This window comes from Vipera ursinii, assembly GCF_947247035.1.
Source record: "Vipera ursinii genome assembly, chromosome: 2".
In the NCBI taxonomy this organism is placed as follows: Eukaryota; Metazoa; Chordata; class Lepidosauria; order Squamata; family Viperidae; genus Vipera; species Vipera ursinii.
The window spans coordinates 71,292,239-71,314,781 of record NC_139513.1 but is presented as its reverse complement, the minus strand read 5'-3'; the positions used below and the strand labels follow the sequence as shown (position 1 = coordinate 71,314,781).

The window sequence follows — 22,543 nt, the reverse complement described above, 5'->3', positions numbered from 1 at the left end:
AAGGACATTTGTCTTAATGCCTCCCACTAGTCCAAGCAAGGAGAGGCAGCCAACATGCTAGATGGCCTCACAGATCTTCAAGGGCCAATACTTCACTGGAACATGTAGGAAGACCAGAGGTTCCTGTACTTTCTTCAGTATTTCCTTACAACATGGCTCTTTTCATCTAGATCACAGGTCTGCAACCCGTGGCTCCGGAGCCGCATGCAGCTCTTTTAGCCGTCTCCTGCGGCTCCCAGTCCTCTGCCATGTGCAGTCCAAAAAAAAAAAGTGGGACTAAAAAAGTTCAACCAATCAATTCAAATATGCAGGGTAGGTGCATATCTCGCCTTGCCTCCACTCTTCAGTCAAATCCTGTTCTGCGCATGTGCGTATGTACGTGTATGCGCACACATTTTTTGCGGCTCCCAGTTTTTCCTTTTGTGAGGGAACCGGTTCCGAGTGGCTCTTTCACTGTTTCAGGTTGCTGACCCCTGGTCTAGATTATAAGCCAAAAGAATAACATATACTATATAATAACAGAGTTGGAAAGACCTTGGAGGTCAACTCTATACTATTTCAGACAAATGGCTGTCCAATCTGTTCTTAAAAATCTCCAGGGTTACAGCAACCCCAACTTCTGGAGGTCACTCGTTCCACTGATTACTTGTTCTAACTGTCAGGAAATTTCTCCTTAGTTCTAGGTTGCTTCTCTCCTTGGTTAATTTCTATCCGTTGCTTCTTGTCCTGCCTTCAGACGCTTTGGAGAATAGGCTGACCCCGTCTTCTTTGTGGCAGCCCCTGAGATATTGGAACTGAAATATTGAAATATGTCATATGTACGTATTTAAGGAAAGACTATATTTGAAGATTATAACACATTTCCCTTTTTCTGTATTTATTATTCATAACTTATATTTTCCCTTTCAGCCTTATGGGGATTCTGCTGAAGTTTACATACTTCAGAAAAAAACAAAGCACTCATCCAAGGCCACAAAACTCTTTAGAAAGACCGAACATATGGAGTAAATGATAGCATGTTTCCAAAACAGGAATATTTCTACTTTATAGTGTGAGCATGTGCAATGTAGTGTTTTGTTTTTTTAAAGATGTACCTCAATCACAATATCCAATGATCTCGCAGTTATAGTCAAAAACATCTCCAGTTTTGTTTTTGTTTTTAAAAGTCTAGGAGAAGCTAACAAACTTGTACCATGAGCCAAGGAAAATCATCCAATCATTAAAACCCACCATGAAACACTGTGCTCAAACATAATTTAAGAACGATGGAAGAAAAGCAACACAGTTCAAAGAAAGACTTTCTTTCTACTTTTTATTATTTCAAACCATGTGAACAATTTGGTAAAACGTGATAAAAGCTAGGCTGCGTCTGACGGTTACTAATGGCCCAGTGCCCATCAACTGCACAGCAGGCAGGACCGCTTACATACAGCAGCATTTCTTCAGCTGACACTACAGTTAGAGCTAAGAAAAGACATGAAAATAGACCTGACATTACAAGCAACCTCAGGTGCACCCTCGGGCCCTGGGAGTGGGGCACAAAGGAATGGAAATTTGACATTGCTTAGTGGAATCTTAGCCCTTAGGAACCTAATTCTGTGTCCAGGAAGAAACATGTTTTAATGCATGGGCACTGCCCCATCATAAAAAGCTTGGCCTGGTCCACAGCAAAAAAGGGAGAGAAGGGCTGGGAAACAGGGGAAGGAACCCACCGTATTCTATTCTAAACACAATGCACGTTGAAGCAAACTAAGGAACAGATGTAAACATAACAGACACCCTCAAGGCACAAATTTACTAGAGAAGATGAGCTCATACTGGGCAACTCAACCGTTTACTACTGGACATTTTAAATATGATTTTTTTTTAAAAAGGGTTTCTTATAAAACAATAGACCAGCTTTTCCTGCACAAATTTACTCTTAAGGAATGTTATTATTATTATTTTTTTGCTGGTCTGTGCAAATTACAGAGGTAGGAGCTGAAAAACTTGCTCCATGGCAAGAGCTCCTCTTGATGGAAGGTAAAAAAAACAAAACAAAAAAAAACAAATGAACTGTAGATTGCTTTGGCAGGGCCAGACAGAAAGTTGCTTGGACAAAAATAAAGAAAAGGGGAAAAAAACCACTCCCAAATCCCACTTTGTATCTTAAAAAAGAAGGTAAAGAGCATGGCAAACGTATCCAAAGCCCTTTGAGACTTGCTACCATCTGGGTTTCAGTTAAAGAAAGAGGGGGGGGGGGAAAGGGGGCATATATGGAAATGTTACAACTATGGCAAGTCACCAATCATTGGTACTTTAGTAAGGCTTTGTGGGCATAGGGAGAAGACACACAGCCTGCAGGAGGCAACTAGACAGCACAGAGCAGGGGAAACAATGGGCCCTGTCCTTTGGACAGGAAGAATTGCCAAAGTCTCATCATTAGGAATATTTAAAGGAATGGAACAAAACTTAAGAAGCAGAAGTTGTTAAATGATGCAGTCCTCCCTTCATCAACACCAGCCTCTTCCTCATATGGAGCAGTTCAAGTATCCTGCAGTGGGAAGAGCAAAAGGAAGTTAATATGCACATTTACAGAGTTACAAAACTCTGTATTTGGAAACAATAAATTCTGGGGACTCCAGAAAGTTCTATTTTGATTTGGACTAAGACAATCCAGTTGTTCTATGACAGGCTCAACATTCTCCTAAAAATAGGTTTTCCAAAAAGCAAAGTGATTGAACTACACTTGGAAACTTCTAAAAAATCTTCCTGGAATAGCTAGATCAGCTTGGTTTGGAGGACTTCTTTTCTCCTGGAATACTTGGTTCCTAAAATGTAGTGTTTTGCATGTTCCTAAGAGCATTCAAAATAAGTGGTCTGTTATATACTACTTGTGTAAGCAAGAGAATGGGTTATATGTATGATAAACGGTACACACAAACACACCAGTGTTCAATCCAGTACAGCATTCACTCTGCCCTGCAGTGGGCTAATGCCTCCTTAAGTAACACCAGCTGTCTGCAATTAGTGCAGGTTTGCATCCCACCAGGCTCAAGGTTGACTCAGCCTTCCATCCTTCCGAGGTAGGTAAAATGAGGACCCAGATTGTTGGGGGCAATAAGCTGACTTTGTAATAATGCCGCTTGGGGGTGTGTGTGTGAAAGCCCTAACAAGCAGGCATATACATAGAATGAAGGCTACTGCTAAGCTTGTAAGCCGCCCTGAGTCTTCGGAGAAGGGCGGGATATAAATGGAATTAAAATAAATAAATAAAATAAATATATACTTATTTAGTCTCTGAAGTTAATCTGGAACCTTGAATACTTAACCCACCAATCATGGGTCCTTTAGTAAGGCTTTGTGGTTCGTATTAGTTTGGACAATTCCAAATTAACGTAACCACTACCCAGATAAGATCTAGATTTTGACAGTGGGCTTTGTCAGATATAGAAACCCATCTTATATCCAGAAAACCATGATCTTTACTGCATATGTTTATATTCAGTGAACATCAATGACAGTGGTTCTACCTCATCTTGGGAAATGGAAAATATTACCCCCCTGCATACAATTAGACTTGTATGTTTACTCAAATAAAACACTTCAGATAAGTGCTTCCAGTTTTGCTTTCAGGAAACTGGCATAGACACCTTTATTTTAAAGTTCGCAAGTGTGATTATTCACCACAAGTAGCCTTAAACGATCTCATTATTCTAATAACGCCTCACCTTTCTATTTTCCTCAGTAGATGCCATCTGAAGAGCTAAAAGAGCCCACAGTCCTTCAGGTTGTTTTTGATGATGACATCAGTGACAGCATCAAAGACAAACTGCACATTCTTGGTATCAGTGGCACAAGTGAAGTGGGTGTAGATCTCCTTGGTGTCCTTTCTCTTGTTCAACTCCTCAAACTTGTTCTGAATATAGCCTGCAGCTTCATCATATCGGTTGGCCCCTGAGAAGGTCGGAGAGAAAGAACCATGATTAGAAAGATTATTATGCCAAAACTAGGTGCATTGACTCAGTTTTTAGCTTGGATCCTTTAAAGAAGCAGTACATTAGCTTAAAAAAGAACCATCCTCCATCCACATAAACAATATCAGGTTAAACAGCCAGCAAATGTAAGAGTTGCTATGAAAAGCTTAGCAAGACACTCCGGAAAAGGCTGTGTTTTCCTCCTCTGCCAGATATTGAGTTAGCAACTAGGTAAGGGTGGAACAAAACTAAATTGTGGGAGGGATGGGGGAAGAGGGAAAGGGTGAAGGGAAAGGAAGGGGAGGGGAGAGGACGAAGATGGCATTTTGCCGGCTCCTTTCTGTGAAATTCTGAGCAACAAGGCTGAGTCCCATCAAGGAAACTAAACTTAAAATGATCCAATCAATCAGATCTGTAGTTAACACACAATCTCTCTGCATAAAAGGAAGTGGCTTCAAGAGAGAGATAATTTGCTACAAATTCCCTATATAGCTATTATATGGATTGTTTTTCAGCACAATAGTTAAAATGCATTAATTTTTCTTCATTCCGCCTTTCTGATGAGTTGGTTTTCACAGCCATGTGTTACAACTGGAGAGACCATGGCTTTGACAACATATGCCTTTGCTGGTACTGTGGTGTCTCTGTACTTTTTAAATCTATTTTTCTCATAGGCTTTCTCCCAAGAAGCAGACACATATTTATTTCATTATTACAATCTCTAATCTTATGGGTTTTGGAGTAAAACAAAACAGAGTCTATTATTACTTTCACTACATCTTTCACTCCCTCTTTGAGTTTGGTTGCTGTTAAAAGTTGACATAACCATAGTTCTTTTAATATTGACTATCAAACCAGTTTTTGTATGCCTGATCTTCATTTTCAGCAAAGGATTCCTTAAGTCTTCCTTAATGCCAGGACCCCAAAGTGGTATCATCAGTATATCTGATGTTACTAATATATCTTCAAGCAATTTTAATGCCTATTCCTGCTTTTGATATTCCGAATGTCCAAGTAGTCTAGTAGATTAGTAGTAGAGTAATAGTATGATTGATAAGTGCTGTTTTTAAATGCACTGAAATTGATTAAGAGAGGATACCATTCAAAAGCCAGTTTAAGTCGGTGACATTGAGGCATCTGCAATAAATAAGTAAAAAGATCTGAAGGAAAATACCAAAAGTGAATAGGATGTTTTATGACCGAAAATGCACATGCTAACAGAAAGGAAGTTGGAGTATTATGCAATTTTGTTCTTAGGCAGAAACAGTCTTTCCTGAAATTGTTCCTTGCCAAGTGTGTTTGAGCTATAATCTACAAGCATGATGGCTAAATGTCATGTATGGGTGAGGATTAAGGGTATTAAAGATATAAATGGGGGGATATAAATGGAATTAAAATAAAAAATAAATAAAATACTGAAGGGCACTGAATTTTGGAAGGATTGTTGCCACTAGTGGGGGATGAGTTTATTTAGTGCTTTGTATTTGGGGTTTTATTTCTGTAAGCCACTCAGAGTTACCATGAGTTAATTGGCTAGCCATACAAATTTTCTTAATAAACAAAAATAAATATACAATATACTTCCCCTCTCCAGGTATTCTAATCAAAATGTACAGGTAAACAGTTCAATAACTTGTTAATGCCCCATTTCTCACATTTATATGTTCCTGTGCATTATAAATCTGCAGATGGCAAATGATTATTCTGCTTTCATTTGATGGCAATTTATTCATGCTTAGATTGATACATTCCTTCCATTGGGTTCTTGTGCTTTAGCAACTGCACTTCAGCTGAATATTTTTTCTCCCAATACCATTTTGAAGGCGATACAGAATTTTGCTGGGTTAGTATTAGTGTTTACTTAAATTGTGGAACACATAATCTTATACACATATATAAAGACTGTACAAACTTGAAGTTCTTACAACCATTGCAAAATAATTGGCCTCCTTCTGCAAAATTTCTTTTTAGATTCACAGTTGCTGTTTTCTTTTGCACTTGGAAATTTTGGAGGAAGTTTCACAATTATAATACCTCCTGTACTGAGAGTAGATTCCGCAGATAGTCTCCATAGCTACCCTTTCAAGTAATGTTTTTTTAATTACTCACCCAGAATGAATTCATTAGAAATTCCTTATATTTCTCACTATCACAATATAACATAAAGATTATTTGCAATTGAAAGCATGTGCATTTGCAAGTATAATTAACAACTTCTTGACTACTATTGATGAACAGTGTTGCTACTTGGATTGGTTTTGATTGGCTGAGGTCAATGCACTGTCATTCTGAACTGGTTTGTGGAAACATGTTTGCTCACTGTCTTCTCCCCATCAACTTCCTCCTCCCATTCCCAGTTTTCTTCCATCTCTGATGCAATTTGCATGAAATGATCTCGAGCAGGGGTAAGGAGCTGTGACTCTTTTATGACTCGTGGACTTCAACTCCCAGAATTTCTGAGTCAGCATGGCTGGTTCAGGAATTCTGGGTATTGAAGTCCACAAGTCATAAAAGAGCCAAGGTTCTCTACCCCTGATCTAGAGGAATTATTCCACAAAATATTTCTTTAGCTGCATGTAGCAGCTTGGCTGTTGGACCATATGGCAAAATATCGATGAATCCTCAACATTATTGGACGCATACCCTTGTTTCTGGATTGAAGTTTTCAGCAATATATAAACTTTGCTGCTATTGTCCTCTTTATCATTAATTGCATGAGGCTCTGGGGACTTCGGATTTGTCTGAAGTGTACTTTGAACATCTCTCTAGCCAAGAATTTTTTCTGCAGTATTATTCTCAAAGATTATAAATATAAATACAGCTGCCTCAATCAAGTTTCGTAGTGTTTCAAGGGATAAAATATACTTGAAAAGAAATATCATGTAGGTAAAAGGCAGAGCTGTATGTGGGAACATTATGTGTTTAAGATCCCAAAAATACATTGGAATGTTCAGTATACTGTGGAAAATACATAGTAAATTGTAATATCCTGCTGTATTTCAAATAGTAAAAACTATTTCTAATATTGATGGGAACATGAAAGAAAACAAGCAACTTTTTAAAAAGTCTTGAAAATTCACAAAAGAATCCAAAGGAATTGAAATAGCGGAGAAGTTAAGTATTTTAAATAAATTTGGCTCATTTTCAAAGTGAAAGTACAGAAAGAAGGTGAAAGTTTTTCATTTACAGCATGTTTGGAGAACGGAAGGAACAGCAGCAGAGGTTCCTCTTCTGGGTTTATATTTTTCCCCCTAAATGGTTTGCTTACTAACTGGTATTATGGATGATTAGGGAATGCAGGTAATTCTCATTTAGCAACCATTCATTCAGCAATTATTCAAAGTTATGACTGATACTTATGACCAGTCCCTGAAGTTCTGGCCATGCCAGCTCCTCTGTGGTCACATGATTGCTTGGCAAATGGCTCACACTTATAACAGTGGCAGCATCCTGAAGTCAGGTGATCACCATTTGCCACTTTCCCTGCCAGTTTCCCACAAGCAAAGTCAACAAGGAAGCCAACAGGGAAGGTTGCAAGTTGCTTTATGAATTGTTTTCCCCGCCACCTCCACACGGTAGCAGCTACCCCCAGCCCCACCACGTTCATGCCATGATTGCCATCACTAAACAATATGGTCACATGATATTGCACTTTATGACTGCATTGATTAGTGCTAGAAATTCCAGTTGTAATTATCATTGTTAACTGAGGATTATCTGTAGAACAGATAACATACTGGGTTTTTAAAACAGTTCTTCAGTGAACCCAACCATCATTATAGGGTGTAGGAGTTGACCTAAGGAGGCATTCATTGTAATGCAACTAAAGGATTGTATCAGGTTTATTCTTAACCTAAATTAAGTCTATCATTAACTCATTGTAAGACATGGAGATAATAGAGCAAATTTGAAAGGTTAAAAAAAGGAAATGTTTACCTGTGTACTCTGGGAAGCAGATAGTCAAAGCACTGTGGATGATCTTCTCTTCAAAAAGATCCTTCTTGTTGAGGAAAAGAATGATGGAAGTATCTGTGAACCACTTATTGTTACAGATACTATCAAACAGCTTCATACTTTCATGCATCCGATTCTGTCAAGACAGAGAACATTCTCAGCTGAAAAATGAACTTACTGCAAGAATATTGTTTTTGTAATGTTTAGATTAAGTTAACAAAAGACCTTTTCCTTATATTTATTGAACACCTCAGAAAATGTTTCAGTGACTGATGTCAACTTCATTGTGCTGAAAGCATACTTCAGCATATGGTAGAGGCTTCATCCACTATCATTTCATTATGGTTTAAGTTCGATATTGACGATTTGGGGAAGACGAAATATGGTTTTAAAATGTAAACATTATTACGTAAAGGAGGATGGCTTTAGGAAGGGCGGGGCAGAGTAAATAATATTACTTTTTTTTTATCATGGACCTACAATGCCAACCTGGATTTACAAGCATGGACTGATGCATGTGGTTTGCTTATATACTGGTTCTCTCTTTTGGTGAAACGAAAGGCTGAGCAGTCTTACTCTGCATGTTCAAGATATAATGCTTGCATTAAGACATAACTTGTTTTCTATATGTTCCAGATGTTTTTGTCCTTTTACTTTTTGTCCTTCTGTTTGTTTTATCTTTTTTGCAATCTTTTTGTTGTTATTTTTTTTATATTAACAAAATGTGAAAAGGGTTATTTTAATTATTTATTTTTTTAAAAAAATATATTTTCTTTATTTTAATTCTTGTTAGCTGCCTTGGATACTCACATAAGTAGAAAGTCATCACATAAACTGAACAAATTAGCAAATACTCAAGAGACAGTTAATAGTTTCCTATATTTCATGTACAGTACATGCAGTTTTAAAACTCTGTGCACTCTTCAACCAGTACCATAAAGATGAATTACACACTGCTGTTTTATGATGTTATAATACACAAAATGAAACCTAGTACTGTGAACAGCACAGGGGAATTGCTCTACATGGTACAGCCCTTGAAGACACATGGATATTAGAGCTGGAACAGAATGAAGCAAGCAATAATAAATAATATCAATATAACCATATTACAGCCCTGCTACATGAGCTGCTCTGCTTGCCAGTTAGCTTCTGGGTGCAATTCAAGGTGATGGTTATCATCTATATACATTACATGGTACTGGTCTAGCACCTAGAGACAACTATAATGTCTCCGATTGTGTCTAGTTATCCTGTTCATTTCAACAGAGTCAGTTTGCTTTGTGTCTCATCAATTAAACAAAATCATCTAGCAAGACCCAGAAAATTGTCCTTCTCTGTCATCACACCTGCCTTTTGGAACAACACCCTTCTGGAGATCCAAGTGATCCTCACCCTTATGCTGCCTCTAAAAACTTGTTTTCCTGAGGCCTTGCATTAAAATGTTTCAGAAGTGCACATTTTAATGGGGGTGGCAGATATGTTGCAATATGTTACATTGTCCTTTAGACAACTGTTGTGCTTTTATATAAAGTATCTTCATTTTACTTTTGTTTACTTTTTAAAGTTGAGAAACCACTCATGCAGTAAGTTCGGAGTTGAACAGGCTAGGCATTTGACAAATGAATAGGTCAGATACAGTACCTGTCTTGCATGCAGACAACTGAATCTCTAGGTGACACAGGAAGAGCTAGTACAAAATTCTGCACAATAGACTAATGAGTAACTGTCAAATAAGTGTAGAAAATACTAAGCTTAAGGGATTAGTGATTTGACTTGATGTATGATAGCTTCATTTATTATGACTGCATCCTTACCATTTCTTCATCTTCAGCCAGAACTAAGTCATAGGCACTAAGAGCAACACAGAAGATAATGGCTGTAACTCCTTCAAAGCAATGGATCCATTTTTTTCTCTCAGACCTCTGGCCCCCAACATCAAACATCCTGCAAGCAAAATTACGGGGTTACTGATGTCAAACTGTAACTGTAGAAGCACATCACTGAAAATCAAAAAAGGGCATTTATAAACATGGAAACAACAAAACATAACTTTGAAGAAATCAATGCATTTTCATTTACTAATGATACAACAAAAAATTGAAAGTTAAAGTTATATCTGATACTATTTTCATATCTAACCCTACAAACATCTCAATAAAGATAAAGTTCTCTTTGAGTCAAGCGTGTCTCCTACTGACTTCATGGACTTGTCCATGTGCTTTCCATGGAAACCGTATAGAATACGGTTTCTGCTTGTATGACTTTTCAGTTGAAAACCTGGGCTGAAAAAACTTTCCAGTTTTCAGCCCAGGTATTCTCAAGCACTCTCCCATCCATTTTACTAATTAGGCTTCATCTAGCTTAGATTTGAGTCCAAACAATTATATCAGGGGTTATTATCTGAGGTAAATCAGTAATACAGTCTAAAAGTCTTGCAGAAGGTCCTCTATACAGACCAGTTGTTTAAACTGAGATGAAATGCTTGGATTTTCTCTGTACTATGCAATATACGAAAGAACAAATAGCATTTAGGAGTATTTCTTGATGTGTTTAAATGGGGAACTTTTTTTTCAGTCGTGAAGATAATATAGAATCCATATTTGGAAACTACACTTTGGCTGTTCAGTATACTGTCTTTAAAGTCAACAAAGTCCCCTATTCAGCAAAAACAGAATACTAATAAACTTCAAATATAATAATACAATCATGGCAATTCTATTTTGATTCCCTTAAAAATACCTTTAGGTGTCCTGTAAAACTTTATTTTACTCGGGTGGGGGGAAGTAGAATACCCAAAAAGACAGATGCATGAATATATGGACAAGCACCATATATTCCAAGACAGGGATGCACTTCATGTGAAACTGCTGTACTTGACAACATCATGCATTTTATGAAACATGTAATTCAGCCTTGAGGCACAGACAAAAAAAATGACTGCTGTTTCTTGAATGTACATAATTCTAAGAAAAAAATGTTTTTCAACGGTAACTGCACAAAATGGTCTCTCTTAAAGAGTTTTATATCAAATCAAAGAGACTGTTTAGATATTTCTTACTACACACATTGAAAATTATATTTAAATGCCTGTCTTGTTTTATTTATTTTAGAAAACAGCCCAGACATCAACAAAGAAAGCATAACAAAAGATCAAAATATAAATAAATCTAAACCAAATGTGCACAGTAATCAGCAAGAGAAATACATATTAAATATACTCAGGTTCGGCAGAGTTCTTAAAAGAAAAATAAATAATTTCTTCAGAAAATGAAGAACGACAAAAGCAGCTAAGCTGAAACATCTGTTTAAGAGCCTGTCCTGGATCTAAAAGTCTCAAGTACAGGGGCTCTGTGTGTCCCAAATGACTGAGAACCTCCATTCCCTTGTGAGTATTCCATTCATTCCAAGAAAGAACCTGCCTTAAACTTTCATCACCTGAAACTCAGTCATGATTCCTATTAACATCTGTAAACATCTGTAATTAGTTGGTGTTTTTGTTTAAATATCAACAGTTATCAATTGGAAACCTAGGCTGCTCCTCTCAAATTCCATATGCATATTTATAGAAACTAATTTGAACACGTTTACTTAGTTATGGCTGCAGACCATTTGGTGCAGTATTTCTGAATTTATGTTCCATCTTCCAACCTCGGTTTGGGAGAAGAGGAAATTGTTCTGTGCTAAAACTGCAAAAAAGTGTGTGGGCTGCAACACAATTATTTCCAACAGTTGTGTGAGGGAAAATTTTTAATCTCCCTAATGGAGCAAGAAATCATATGATATTCCATGTTACTTAATGAACCGTTGTCTAATAAGAATAAAAAGTTCCCTAATGGATTAGAAATTACCCTTTATAATTCTAGATGACTTCTCAATTAAGTTTTGTATGATTGTATATCTTATCATGTTCGAAAGCTGAAATATTAGGTTCAATATTCCAATGACTGCAGGTAAAGCATGGCAACTGGGCCCACTGATCTCATAAGAAAACATATTAATACTTTAATTTTCAAAAGAACAATAAGAAAGCTTTCACAAACAACTCAAGTAAAATAATTAAACAATGGAAATTAGCTACATTAGTAGATAGACAGATTCCCCCACACACATACACACACATAACTTTTCATTCGTTGAACATTAAGATAGCCAGAGCAATGTTTCATGTTAGGCTACTTAGTGGTACAGAGACAAAGAAAAAGGAGTCATATACACCTAGGAAGTCATAACCAAAAAAAAAAAAAAAAAGAAGAAGGAAGAGGAAGGGGCTAGCTTAGCCACTACTGAATAAGAGTATTGACCCAGCTATACTTAGAATCTTGCACAACTGGATGAAATTCTGATTTACTTTCCTACACTTGCAGTTGCTCAAAGGTCTATAGCCGAAAGGAGTGGAACTGATCAGAACATTTTATTTAAGTACAATAGTGTTTGTTGAAAATGGAGACGAAGATGGAAGAAAAGGTTCATATATGCATACTTATGCAATATTTACTTGAGGGTTAAGAAAGCTATCGCCATCTCAAGTGTTCTTGACTCCAGTAGATATTAACTTGACATAACTAAGCAGAATATCAATCCAACTATATCTGAAGTGCCCTAGGATATTTTATTCTAACACATGAAAATGGACTACAAGCTGTGAAAAGCAATTTATTTATGAAAGTATCCTCGGTTTTTGCATAAGTTAGAAGTAACTATTTTCTCATGGTATTTAATATGAGCAATTATTATTTCAGTTTATTTACACTTTATGACACAAAGCAGCTAACAACTAGAATAAAAACAGTAAGTTTTAGAAATATATACTGTATACTTTAAATAGAAAAAACAAGTACAATTGTTCAGGATCACATGATATAATTCCATTAAGATTTTTAAAAACTTTTATCTTCACTTGGATTACTGAAAATCATTCAGATACCAAACATACATGAAAAAATGCAGAATCAGACTTCCGGTCCTGTGCAGTAGCACAGCAGTCAAGGAGTTCGGGACTCCGTGCCTTTCAGCTGAGTTTCTTCCTGTTAGGGGACCCTAAATGGGCCAGAAGCCGCCCCAAAGAGGCGGCAAAGAAGGAAGAAAGTCCCGGGGACCTCGGACAGATGGCAGTCGACCTGATCTGTCCAGGAGAAGGCTTTCAGAAACCAACAGGAAAAAGGCTAGCCTAACTTCAGAGTCTAACCCAAGCTGCAAGCAACCAAAGTCAAAAGCACTATTTTAAGCTGATTGAATCTGGGTAAGAACTTTGATTTTCTCTATCCTACTTATCAACTTTCCTGAAGAAAAAAAATCCCATGAAGCAAAAAACCTCTGAAAGTGAAGGAGGGGGATTTTTGCTCCACCCTTTTACTAATGGAAGCGACGAATTAAACCTTTTATGGATGACCAAAATGTATTGAAATGAAATGAAATGACTATAAAACTTAAATTTGGATGTTTGAAATTACTGAATGGTTAAGATTCTCATTTTTAAAGGCAATTTGTTCATTTTGAAAACTTGAAAAATAAACCAGTGCTGACATCTAATGGTGGATGAAGACTACGACAGCTATGGCTTTCATGCAGGACTTGGCAAAATCTGGAAAAAACTAAAGAAAAGAAATTTGTTTTTGAACTTTCTGGATTACAAGTATCTATTTAACTCTGACCCCAAAGCTATTTGCAGAGAAAAGAAAATTTGGATTCTTGGTCATCATGGAAAATCAGAGATTTATAGAAAGAAAAAATACTTTTCAACAAGAGACATATGATATTTGCAAGTAATTCAAATAACGATTTAAAATCACACAGAAATCCAAAATAACTTTGAAAATATAAACCAATTCATCTCCAATTTAACTTTACAACAACAAAAAAATCCCAGGAAACAACAACAGAGAAGGAACAGATAAAACAGACAACTGAATACAAATTTGAGGATAGAGACTCAAAGATGGAACCTAACAAAACAAAAAAGTATGATTTAACCCAAGTGGGGGGGAAAATTACAAAAAATACTGGATTTGGAAAAGGCAACTTATACTTTAACATCACAAAACAAATTTGAGGATAAGAAAAAAGATTGGACAAAATGGACGGCAGAGATGCCAGGAAAAACATTAGAACTGGAGAGACAAAAAAATGATAAGAGAAGCAGAGAGAAAAAGAAAAAGATTTTCAACAAAAATGAATGGGCAAATGCCTCTCACAAAGATCTTGTACTCGACTTACCTTTTATATCTACAGTAACACTTACAAGAATATGGAAAGATTCTTTGATTCAGCAGAACATATTGATTAAGAAAGATACTGGGCAAAAGAAAAAAGGCTAAAGTGAAAATTAAGAAAACAGACAATTGGGCCTATCAGAGAGAATATTTAAAAAAGAAACACCTGTTCGAATACGGTTAAAGAAATAGAAAAATTTTCGATATGAATTTGATTTTAAGAGGGAAGAGCCCTCAAGTAACATAGTACTTTCTTTTTCTTCTTTATTTCTTGATATGAGTAATATAAAATAGTAGGAATGGCTTATATAAAGGAAATGTTTTAGATATTTAAAGGTGATTGACTTTAAGAAAATTACAATGGATTAAAACTGTTTTGAATAAGAGTTAAAAGACTAGAGGACTAGATTTATTAAATGGAATATTTAAAGATTAAATATATTTCTAATTATGGTAAAAAAATAAACGATTTGTTTTTGAAAATAAATATATATTAACATGAGAAATAGGGAGTTTAAATAGCATACTATCTTTTAATTTTTTTTATTCTTATTCTTCTTTTTTTAGTCTTATTTATTCCTTAAGAAAAGTAAAAGTATTGGGTTGGCTTACATGAGAAAAAATAGACTTAAATATTTAAATGTAATTAACTTTGAGACAATCTTAACCAGTAAGAATGTTTCGGACATTGAGGGAAAAACAAATGTAAACAAGAATTGTAAACAGGATCTATGATGAGACAACCAGAATAACTACATAGAAAAGGAATATTATATTGATGTGATTATTATCTGTAGAAATATTAGAAAACATTTATATTCAATCATCATTCACTAAAATAACAAGAATTATATTAACTTAAGGTTGGTTATATGTGGATTATAGATGATAGAAATCAACTGTTAATGAATGTTTCTTAAATGTAAACCCAGACAACACATTGTTTACCAAATATTAAGGTGATTAGTTAAAAATTAGTTAAAATTAATAAAATATTTTTTTAAAAAAAGAAAAAAAAATGCAGAATCAATAACATAATGAGAAGGAATTCTTGGTAAAATCTAAATGATTATTTGAATAAATGGAAATATCACTGCTAATATCAGTAATTTAATGTTCATGTTTAAATTTTATAGTTCCAGGACTAAATATTATATTCTTCTAAGAGCACTTTCAATCTTTCTATTAATATTTTAAGGGTATTAGAGATTTCATTTTGCAAGAAATTGCAAATGAACTAGCCAAAACATCTAATACTAAAAAGCAGAAAGCAATGTATTAAGAAAAACCAACAACTTTATGGTATTTGCATTAAATATACTGAGATTGTTGTATGTCACTTAAGAAAGGTAAATATAAGATGAAAGTGACACGCAACAATCTCAATACATTCAATACCATAAAGTTCTTTTTTTTAATACATTGATTTCTGCATTCTTCTAGCCAAGAAATGTGTTACCCATGGCTGGAGATACAGTTTGTTTTCAGAAATGGGGGTGGTGAGCAGCAGAGGCAGGGGGGAAGGGGGAGACTGATTCTACTATGTTCTCAATGCTAGATACAAACTTACAGAACAGTGCCAAACTTTAACTCAATTATAAATTCAATATCCTACATCCTCCTTGAAACTGATTCTGATCTGTGATCTGTGACTGAATTTTTCCTTAATTTAACACAAAGGTTTGGAAAAGAAAAGATTATATGTGGTTTATTCCTGACAGAGGCCACCAGGCAGTTTTTGATGGCTAAATGACTTGACACATTTCTGAACTTGAGGCAGTCACATTTCTGCACCCCAATAAAATTAATAATTCTCCTCTATGTGTAGTAATACCTCGCTCTAATCAAATTGAAATGATAATCAGTTTTTTTAACTTAGGTTAATGAGAAATGCTGCTCAAAAGTAGAATTTGGAACAGCATATGCATAGACCAGGGATGTCAAACTGCCGACCTCCAGGCCGGATGCGTCATGCCAAAACCATGCCCACCCCAGCTCTGGCAATGGGGCAAAAGTTGTGATATGTCACGTGACGTTGCGAGTTTGACACCCCTGGCGTAGACAGTCAGCTCCATGAAAAACATCTGGAATATGAAACAAGTAACAAAGGATCTCTCTCTCTCTCTCAAACACACACACACACACACACACACACACACACACACACACAGAAGGGGGAGAGGGGGGGAACTGAAGGCAGGCAGGAAAGAATTCTGTCCAGTGTAACTTTTAGATTTCAAGAAATACCTTAAAAATGTCTTTATCTTGATCAAATTGCCACTATTTGACAGCCCTAACTTCCGAGAGAAAGAAAGAGAGAGAGAGAGAGAGAGAGAGAGAGAGAGAGAGAGAGAGAGAGAGAGAGAGAGAGGGAGAGGGAGGGAGGGAGGGAGGGAGGGAGGGAGGGAGGGAGGGAGGGAGAGGGAGAGATCAGAAAAGCTCTGAGAATTGGCAAGGGAACACTGCTGTGGGTGAGCTTCCTACCCTGCCAAAATTTTCTGTATGAATTCTTGCCACTTGAAACTCTGTTCTCAGAATAGCTTCCTGCCAGCCTTAACATGGCTGTTGAGACAGGCCACCGACTCCAAGGAGCAAGCCAACCATTCAGTTGAACAACAAGAGGAAGCTGAATGGGAATTCCATTTTTAGGCAACCAACTGACATACAAGCAAACACTACTTTCCTCCTGATAAAATGAAACACAACAGGATTTTTATAAACCCATATCAGATTCTCTACAGTTAAGTATTCGACAGCTTTTCCATATGTCAGGGAGATAGGGAGGCAGAAGAACACTCTTTGTTGCCATTACTATCCAAAAGTTTCTTTGCCCCACAAATATTGTTCTGAATACTCTTCAGTACTTCCTAGTTTTGCCAGTGGAAAAAAAATGTACTAAGCCAACTTAACCAACCTATAATTCTCAGGAAAAAAATGTTGTTTTCAATGTTAATTCATTATACATATGTCAAATGATTACTCTTGGTTTTTGGCAGGATAATCTTAAACCGACTCCCCTGAGAAGCATGATGTTTAAGATTCCCCTAATAGCATCCTTATTAACCACATCTAGTCATAATTTAATTATATTATTTGGCAGTTATTGGCCTGCGTGCTTCATACCCCCAATCCTTGTTGAGAACAACTCTTCTTTTCCTGACCTGTATTCCCACGATGTCCTGTTTTGCTTTGTCTACAAACTGTCTTGAATTTCTTTTCTTTTTTTTAAAGGGTTTTATTGGTTTTTATAAGGATGGGAAGGAAGAAGGAGGCATTTCTGAATTCAAAATCTTCAAGCTAGCAGCTTGAGACATTAGCATAATTTATGAAGCATGCAACCTTTCTTTGAACTCTCCAAGTCTTTGTTACTCTCTCTCTAAATTACCAGCCCTTAGCTCTGCCTCAGCTACTAGGGAAAGATTTACAACATGCTAATCAAAGCTCTCAGACTTGTAAATTGCTTTACTTTCTCTTTTCACCAATCTAGGATACAACTTGGGGGAAAAAATATTCCGCTAGGTGACATGAATAGATAGACTGGAACAAGTTAACAAGAGTACAAAAAGAAAAAGAAACTCGACCATTTAGAGACTCAAGAATGAATAATGAACATCTGATTAGAAAAAAAGATGTGTACTTCAAATACTTGCCTGAAGCAGAATATTTTTTTTTCATACATAACCACAGAAATACAAATGAATGAATACAAATCTAAAAGCATTGATTTTATAACATTTTAAACATTAATGAAGGATAGAAATTCTGAATATGAATATAGCCTACATTTTTATTGGATTGGGGGGGGGGAATGGGCATGAAAGAAAAGGAAAGTAATTACTGTGAGAAAGCTTTAAAAGACCCAATGGAAATAATAAAAAATGAATATAAAGAAAAAGGATATGGAAATTTGGAAAAGAATGAAAAGAACTGCACTGCACTGCAGAGAGACACTGAAGTCTTGTAGTTATAGGAGCATACTAAATGGTGTTGAGTGGAATAATGAAGTGAAAGAGGCCATATAGATATGAGGAGAAAATACATCATAGAAACCTGCAAAAAAGTGACATTTTGATAATAGATATAGCAATTTAAAAACAAGATAATTGTAAAGAATTTTGTCAAAGAAATCAGATAACAATTAAAATAAAAAGAAATGTAGAATGATTCAGATAAGGAAGAAAAATGGTTTTAGAAATAGGTGAAGAGAACTAAACAATTATTCTCCAGCCAATTAACAGAATTAAAAATAATAATTGGGAATGAAGCTAAGGTAAGGAACCTTTGGAGATCTGTAGGGGTATTATAATGATGTCAGGAAAATGGAATTAATTCAAATGTTATAAGTAAAGTACATGATGAAAGGAGATCATAAATGTGAAATATTTAAAAAATGATAAAGCTGCAATTATAGATGACATAGTTCAAGAAGTCTTAAAATATAAATGAAGTTTGCTTATGGAATGGCTGCGTAACTCATTTACATGTTTGTGAAAACTGAATCTGTGAACAGTGCGTAAATGTAACACTATGTGGGGAAAGAATCATAAACTAGGCAACTATCAGGTAAGAGGCATGGTAAATATCTCAGAAGGAATCCTCCCTAGTTTGTTTCTTGGATTGTAAAGGTAAGTGAGGAAGAGATGTATATTCAAAATTGCAAGATTCTATTAATGTAATGTAAACTACTAGCTTTAGAATAAATGTTCTGGGTGTGCTTCTTGTCTTGACTACTTGCAAAGCTAATAGTAAGGCTAGTATCCTTCTCCTAATGCAAACAGAAATATGCATAAGTGAATTCAAAACCTAAAGAGGGATTAGCTAGTTAAGTATACTTGGGAAGATGGCAGAAATCTAATTTATGAGATTACCATAGTATAAACAAAATTTCTGAAGCCTTATTCCAGATGAAGGATTTGCAGGCCAGATTTTTGCTCTTCAACAATTTTAATGACTTAAATCTAATATCATAATTAGTTGCAGCATAATTTTAAATCGTATCATTTTGCATTTCTTCATAGAAATCTCTAATATTTCCCATCTATGACAAACTTAAATCCACCTGCAGGGAACTGTATCTATTCCCAAGTCCAGATAAAGGAAGAGGCTTGGTCTGTTGAGGAACCATAAAAACAGGCATGAACCTCTGGGAATGGAAAAGAAATGCCAGATTGAAAATAATAATATGTTCAGGCCTTTAGCGAATGTGTCAGGCACAGTCTGATGACTGAGGTCACAATGCTGATGAAAAACATCCAGCTGGCCAGACAAAAGGCAAAACTATGAAGTCAAGAAAATACCTTAAATTGGTTACTAGAAATGTCTGAACGTGCCTCCAGATAAGACACTGTGAAATAATAAGACACTGTGACTGGACTAGAAAACCTCCAAGGTCCCTTCCGGCTCTATTCTGATTGATTGATTGATTGATTGATTGATTGATTGATTGAACCATATGGCATAAATTTTTTAATTGTGGCATTATCACAATTGTGACTTCCTTAATCTGGAAATTTCCACATGATCTTGTTTTACTCTGCTGGCTAGAATCATGCAGTGTTGGCTTTACTTGTAGACTGTGTAGTTTCCAAAAGTACTGGAACAGTACTTACAGTTGCAAGAAAAAGTATGTGAACCTTTTGGGATTACGTGGAGTTTTGCATGAATTGGCCATAAAATGCGCTCTAAACGTCATGTAAGTCACAACAATAGAAAAACACAGTCTGCTTAAAATAATACTACACAAACATTAGCTATTGTCATGTTTTAATTGAACATAAGATGGAGACATTTACAGTGCAGAGTGGAAAAAGTATGTGAACCCCTAGCCTAATGACTTCTCCAAGAGCTAATTGGAGCCAGGAGTGAGCCAACCTTGACTCCAATCAGTGTGATGATATTCAATGTGTTGCTGACAGCTGTCCTGCCCTTTAAAAACACACACCTGTTTTGGGTTTACTGGTCTCAAGAAGCACTGTCTGATGTGAACCATGCCTCGCAGAAAAGAGCTCTCAGAAGACCTACGATCAAGAATTGTTGACTTGCATGAAGCTGGAAAGGGTTACAAAAGTATCTCCAAAAGCCTTGATGTTCATGTGTCCACGGTAAGACAGACTGTCTACAAATGGAGAAAGTTTAGCACTGTTGCTACTCTCCCTAGGCATAGCCGTCCAAGAAGAATCCTAGAGTGTCAGCTAAAGACCTACAGAAATCTCTGGCACATGCTAACATTTTTGTTGACACATTTACAATAAGGAAAACATTAAACAAGAATGGAGTACATGGGAGGACACCACGGATGAAGCCATTGCTGTCCAAAAAAAATATTGCAGCACGTTTGAAGTTTGCAAAAGAGCACCTGGATGTTCCACAGCACTACTGGCAAAATATACTGTGGACAGATGAAACCAAAATTGAGTTGTTTGGGAAAAACACACAACACTATGTGTGGAGAAAAAAAGGCACAGCACACCAACATCAAAACCTCATCCCCACTGTAAAACATGGCGGAGGGAGCATCATGGTTTGGGGCTGCTTGCTGCCTCAGGGCCTGGATGGATTGTTGTCATTGATGGGAAAATGAATTCCAGAGTTTATCAGGACATTTTGCAGGAAAACGTACGACCATCTGTCCGCCAACTGAAGCTCCGCAGAGGATGGGTGATGCAACAGGACAATGACCCAAAGCATACAAGTAATTCAACAAAACAAGGGCTTCAACAGAACATAATACACCTTCTGGAGTGGCCCAGTCAGACTCCTGACCTCAACCCAATTCAAATGCTGTGGCATGACCTTAAGAGAGCGATTCACACCAGACATCCCAAAAATATTGCTACACTGAAACAGTTTTGTGAAGAGGAGTGGTCCAAAATTACTCCAGATCGTTGTGCAGGTCTGATCTGCAACTACAGGAAACATTTGGTTGAGGTTATTGCTGCCAAAGGAGGGTCAACCAGTTATTAAGTCCAAAGGTTCACATACTTTTTCGACCCTGCACTGTGAATGTTTCCATCTTATGTTCAATTAAAAGATGACAACAGCTAATGTTTGTGTAGTATTTTAAGCAGACTGTGTTTTTCTAATGTTGTGACTTACATGACGTTAAGAGCGCATTTTATGGCCAATTCATGCAAAACTCCACGTAATCCCAAAGGGTTCACATACTTTTTCTTGCAACTGTAAACAGACTCAATTTGACTGGCACTTTTGCTCCTTTCAGGAACAATAAAATCATATATAATTGCAACTTTGGCTTCTAGAGGAATAAGCATAGATAGGGCAAAAGAACAATTCTATGCACAGTTACAAATTATCCTGAATTGGTATTTTTGTAGTTCTGTTTCCAGTTTTTTGTGTTCTTCCTCTACTTTTTTGATATTGTCTTTTCTTTTTATTTTCATTGGCCATGTATGCAATTGCGGTTCCTCTCATGACTGCCTTGGCCATATCCCACAGGTTTTGGGTGTTAGTCACCTCTTTCTTATTAGTCTGGAAGTATATCCGCATTTGTTCTTCCATCTTATACTTAATTCTTTTTGATTTAAGATTGCCTTTTTTAGGGATCACCTCGTTATCTTTTGTCCTTTCCATTTAATTATAATGGGATTGTGGTCTGCCCATGTATTAATATCTATTGTTACATCATCTACATCTGAATTTAATTCTTTCATTGTCCAGACCATGTCAATTCTAGACCACGATTGGTGACGCCCTGAATAATATGTGAATTGCTTTGCATTCAAATTTCTCTCCTTCCAACTGTCCTGGATATTAAGTTCCTCCACCATTTTAAAAAAAGTACCGAGTAATGTTCTCCTGGTTCGTTCCTTACTTCCTCACACTTATAATCTAATTCTCTGTCTACAATTGCATTGAAATCGCCAATTAAGCAAATATTCTCATATTCAGTATCACCAATAACCTTATGTAGTTTCTTATAAAATTGTCTTTGTCTCTCACTGAGGGCATAAATTCCTACCAGGGTGACTTTTTTTTCATTCAAGGAAATTTCAATTATCAATATTCTACCTTCCTCGTTTTGATAGATTTGTTTTGCTGGAATTCTTTCCCTGGCATATATCACAATTCCTCCTTTTTTCTGTTGTGAGAGTGATACAAATTTAGTTCCTAACTTAGGGTAGTTTAATAAATCTTGGTGCTGGTTCTTTATATGTGTTTCTTGTAAAATTATTATGTCTACGTTTTTCTTACTGAGCTTGTTCAAAATTTTACTTCTCTTAGCCGGGGAGTTTAAACCGTTTATGTTTAATGATAGTGCTGTTAGTTCTTCCACATTACTGCCTATATTTTGATCTTGTCGCTCTCTTCCTTAAATTCTTTGAGTCTGCTTTCATCATCATTGCCATAGTTCATTTTTTCTCTTCTCTCGGTTTCCCGTTCTTTGCCTTGTGATTCTCGTGT

At 36.2% G+C, this 22,543-nt stretch overlaps 1 protein-coding gene across 1 annotated transcript in view; it reads right to left on the bottom strand.

The window, feature by feature from the left end:
* Positions 1–1,301: 1,301 nt before the first annotated feature.
* GNAI2 (G protein subunit alpha i2) overlaps positions 1,302–22,543 on the bottom strand; it is a 126,669-nt gene continuing 105,427 nt past the window's right edge. Inside the window, exons 6-9 of the mRNA XM_083351723.1 lie at positions 9,728–9,857; positions 7,893–8,046; positions 3,711–3,936; positions 1,302–2,533 (exon numbers count right to left, since the gene is read on the bottom strand). Coding sequence (XP_083207849.1) covers positions 3,746–3,936; positions 7,893–8,046; positions 9,728–9,857 — 475 coding nt within the window. The 3' untranslated portion in view covers positions 1,302–2,533; positions 3,711–3,745. The remainder of the gene's footprint in view (positions 2,534–3,710; positions 3,937–7,892; positions 8,047–9,727; positions 9,858–22,543) is intronic.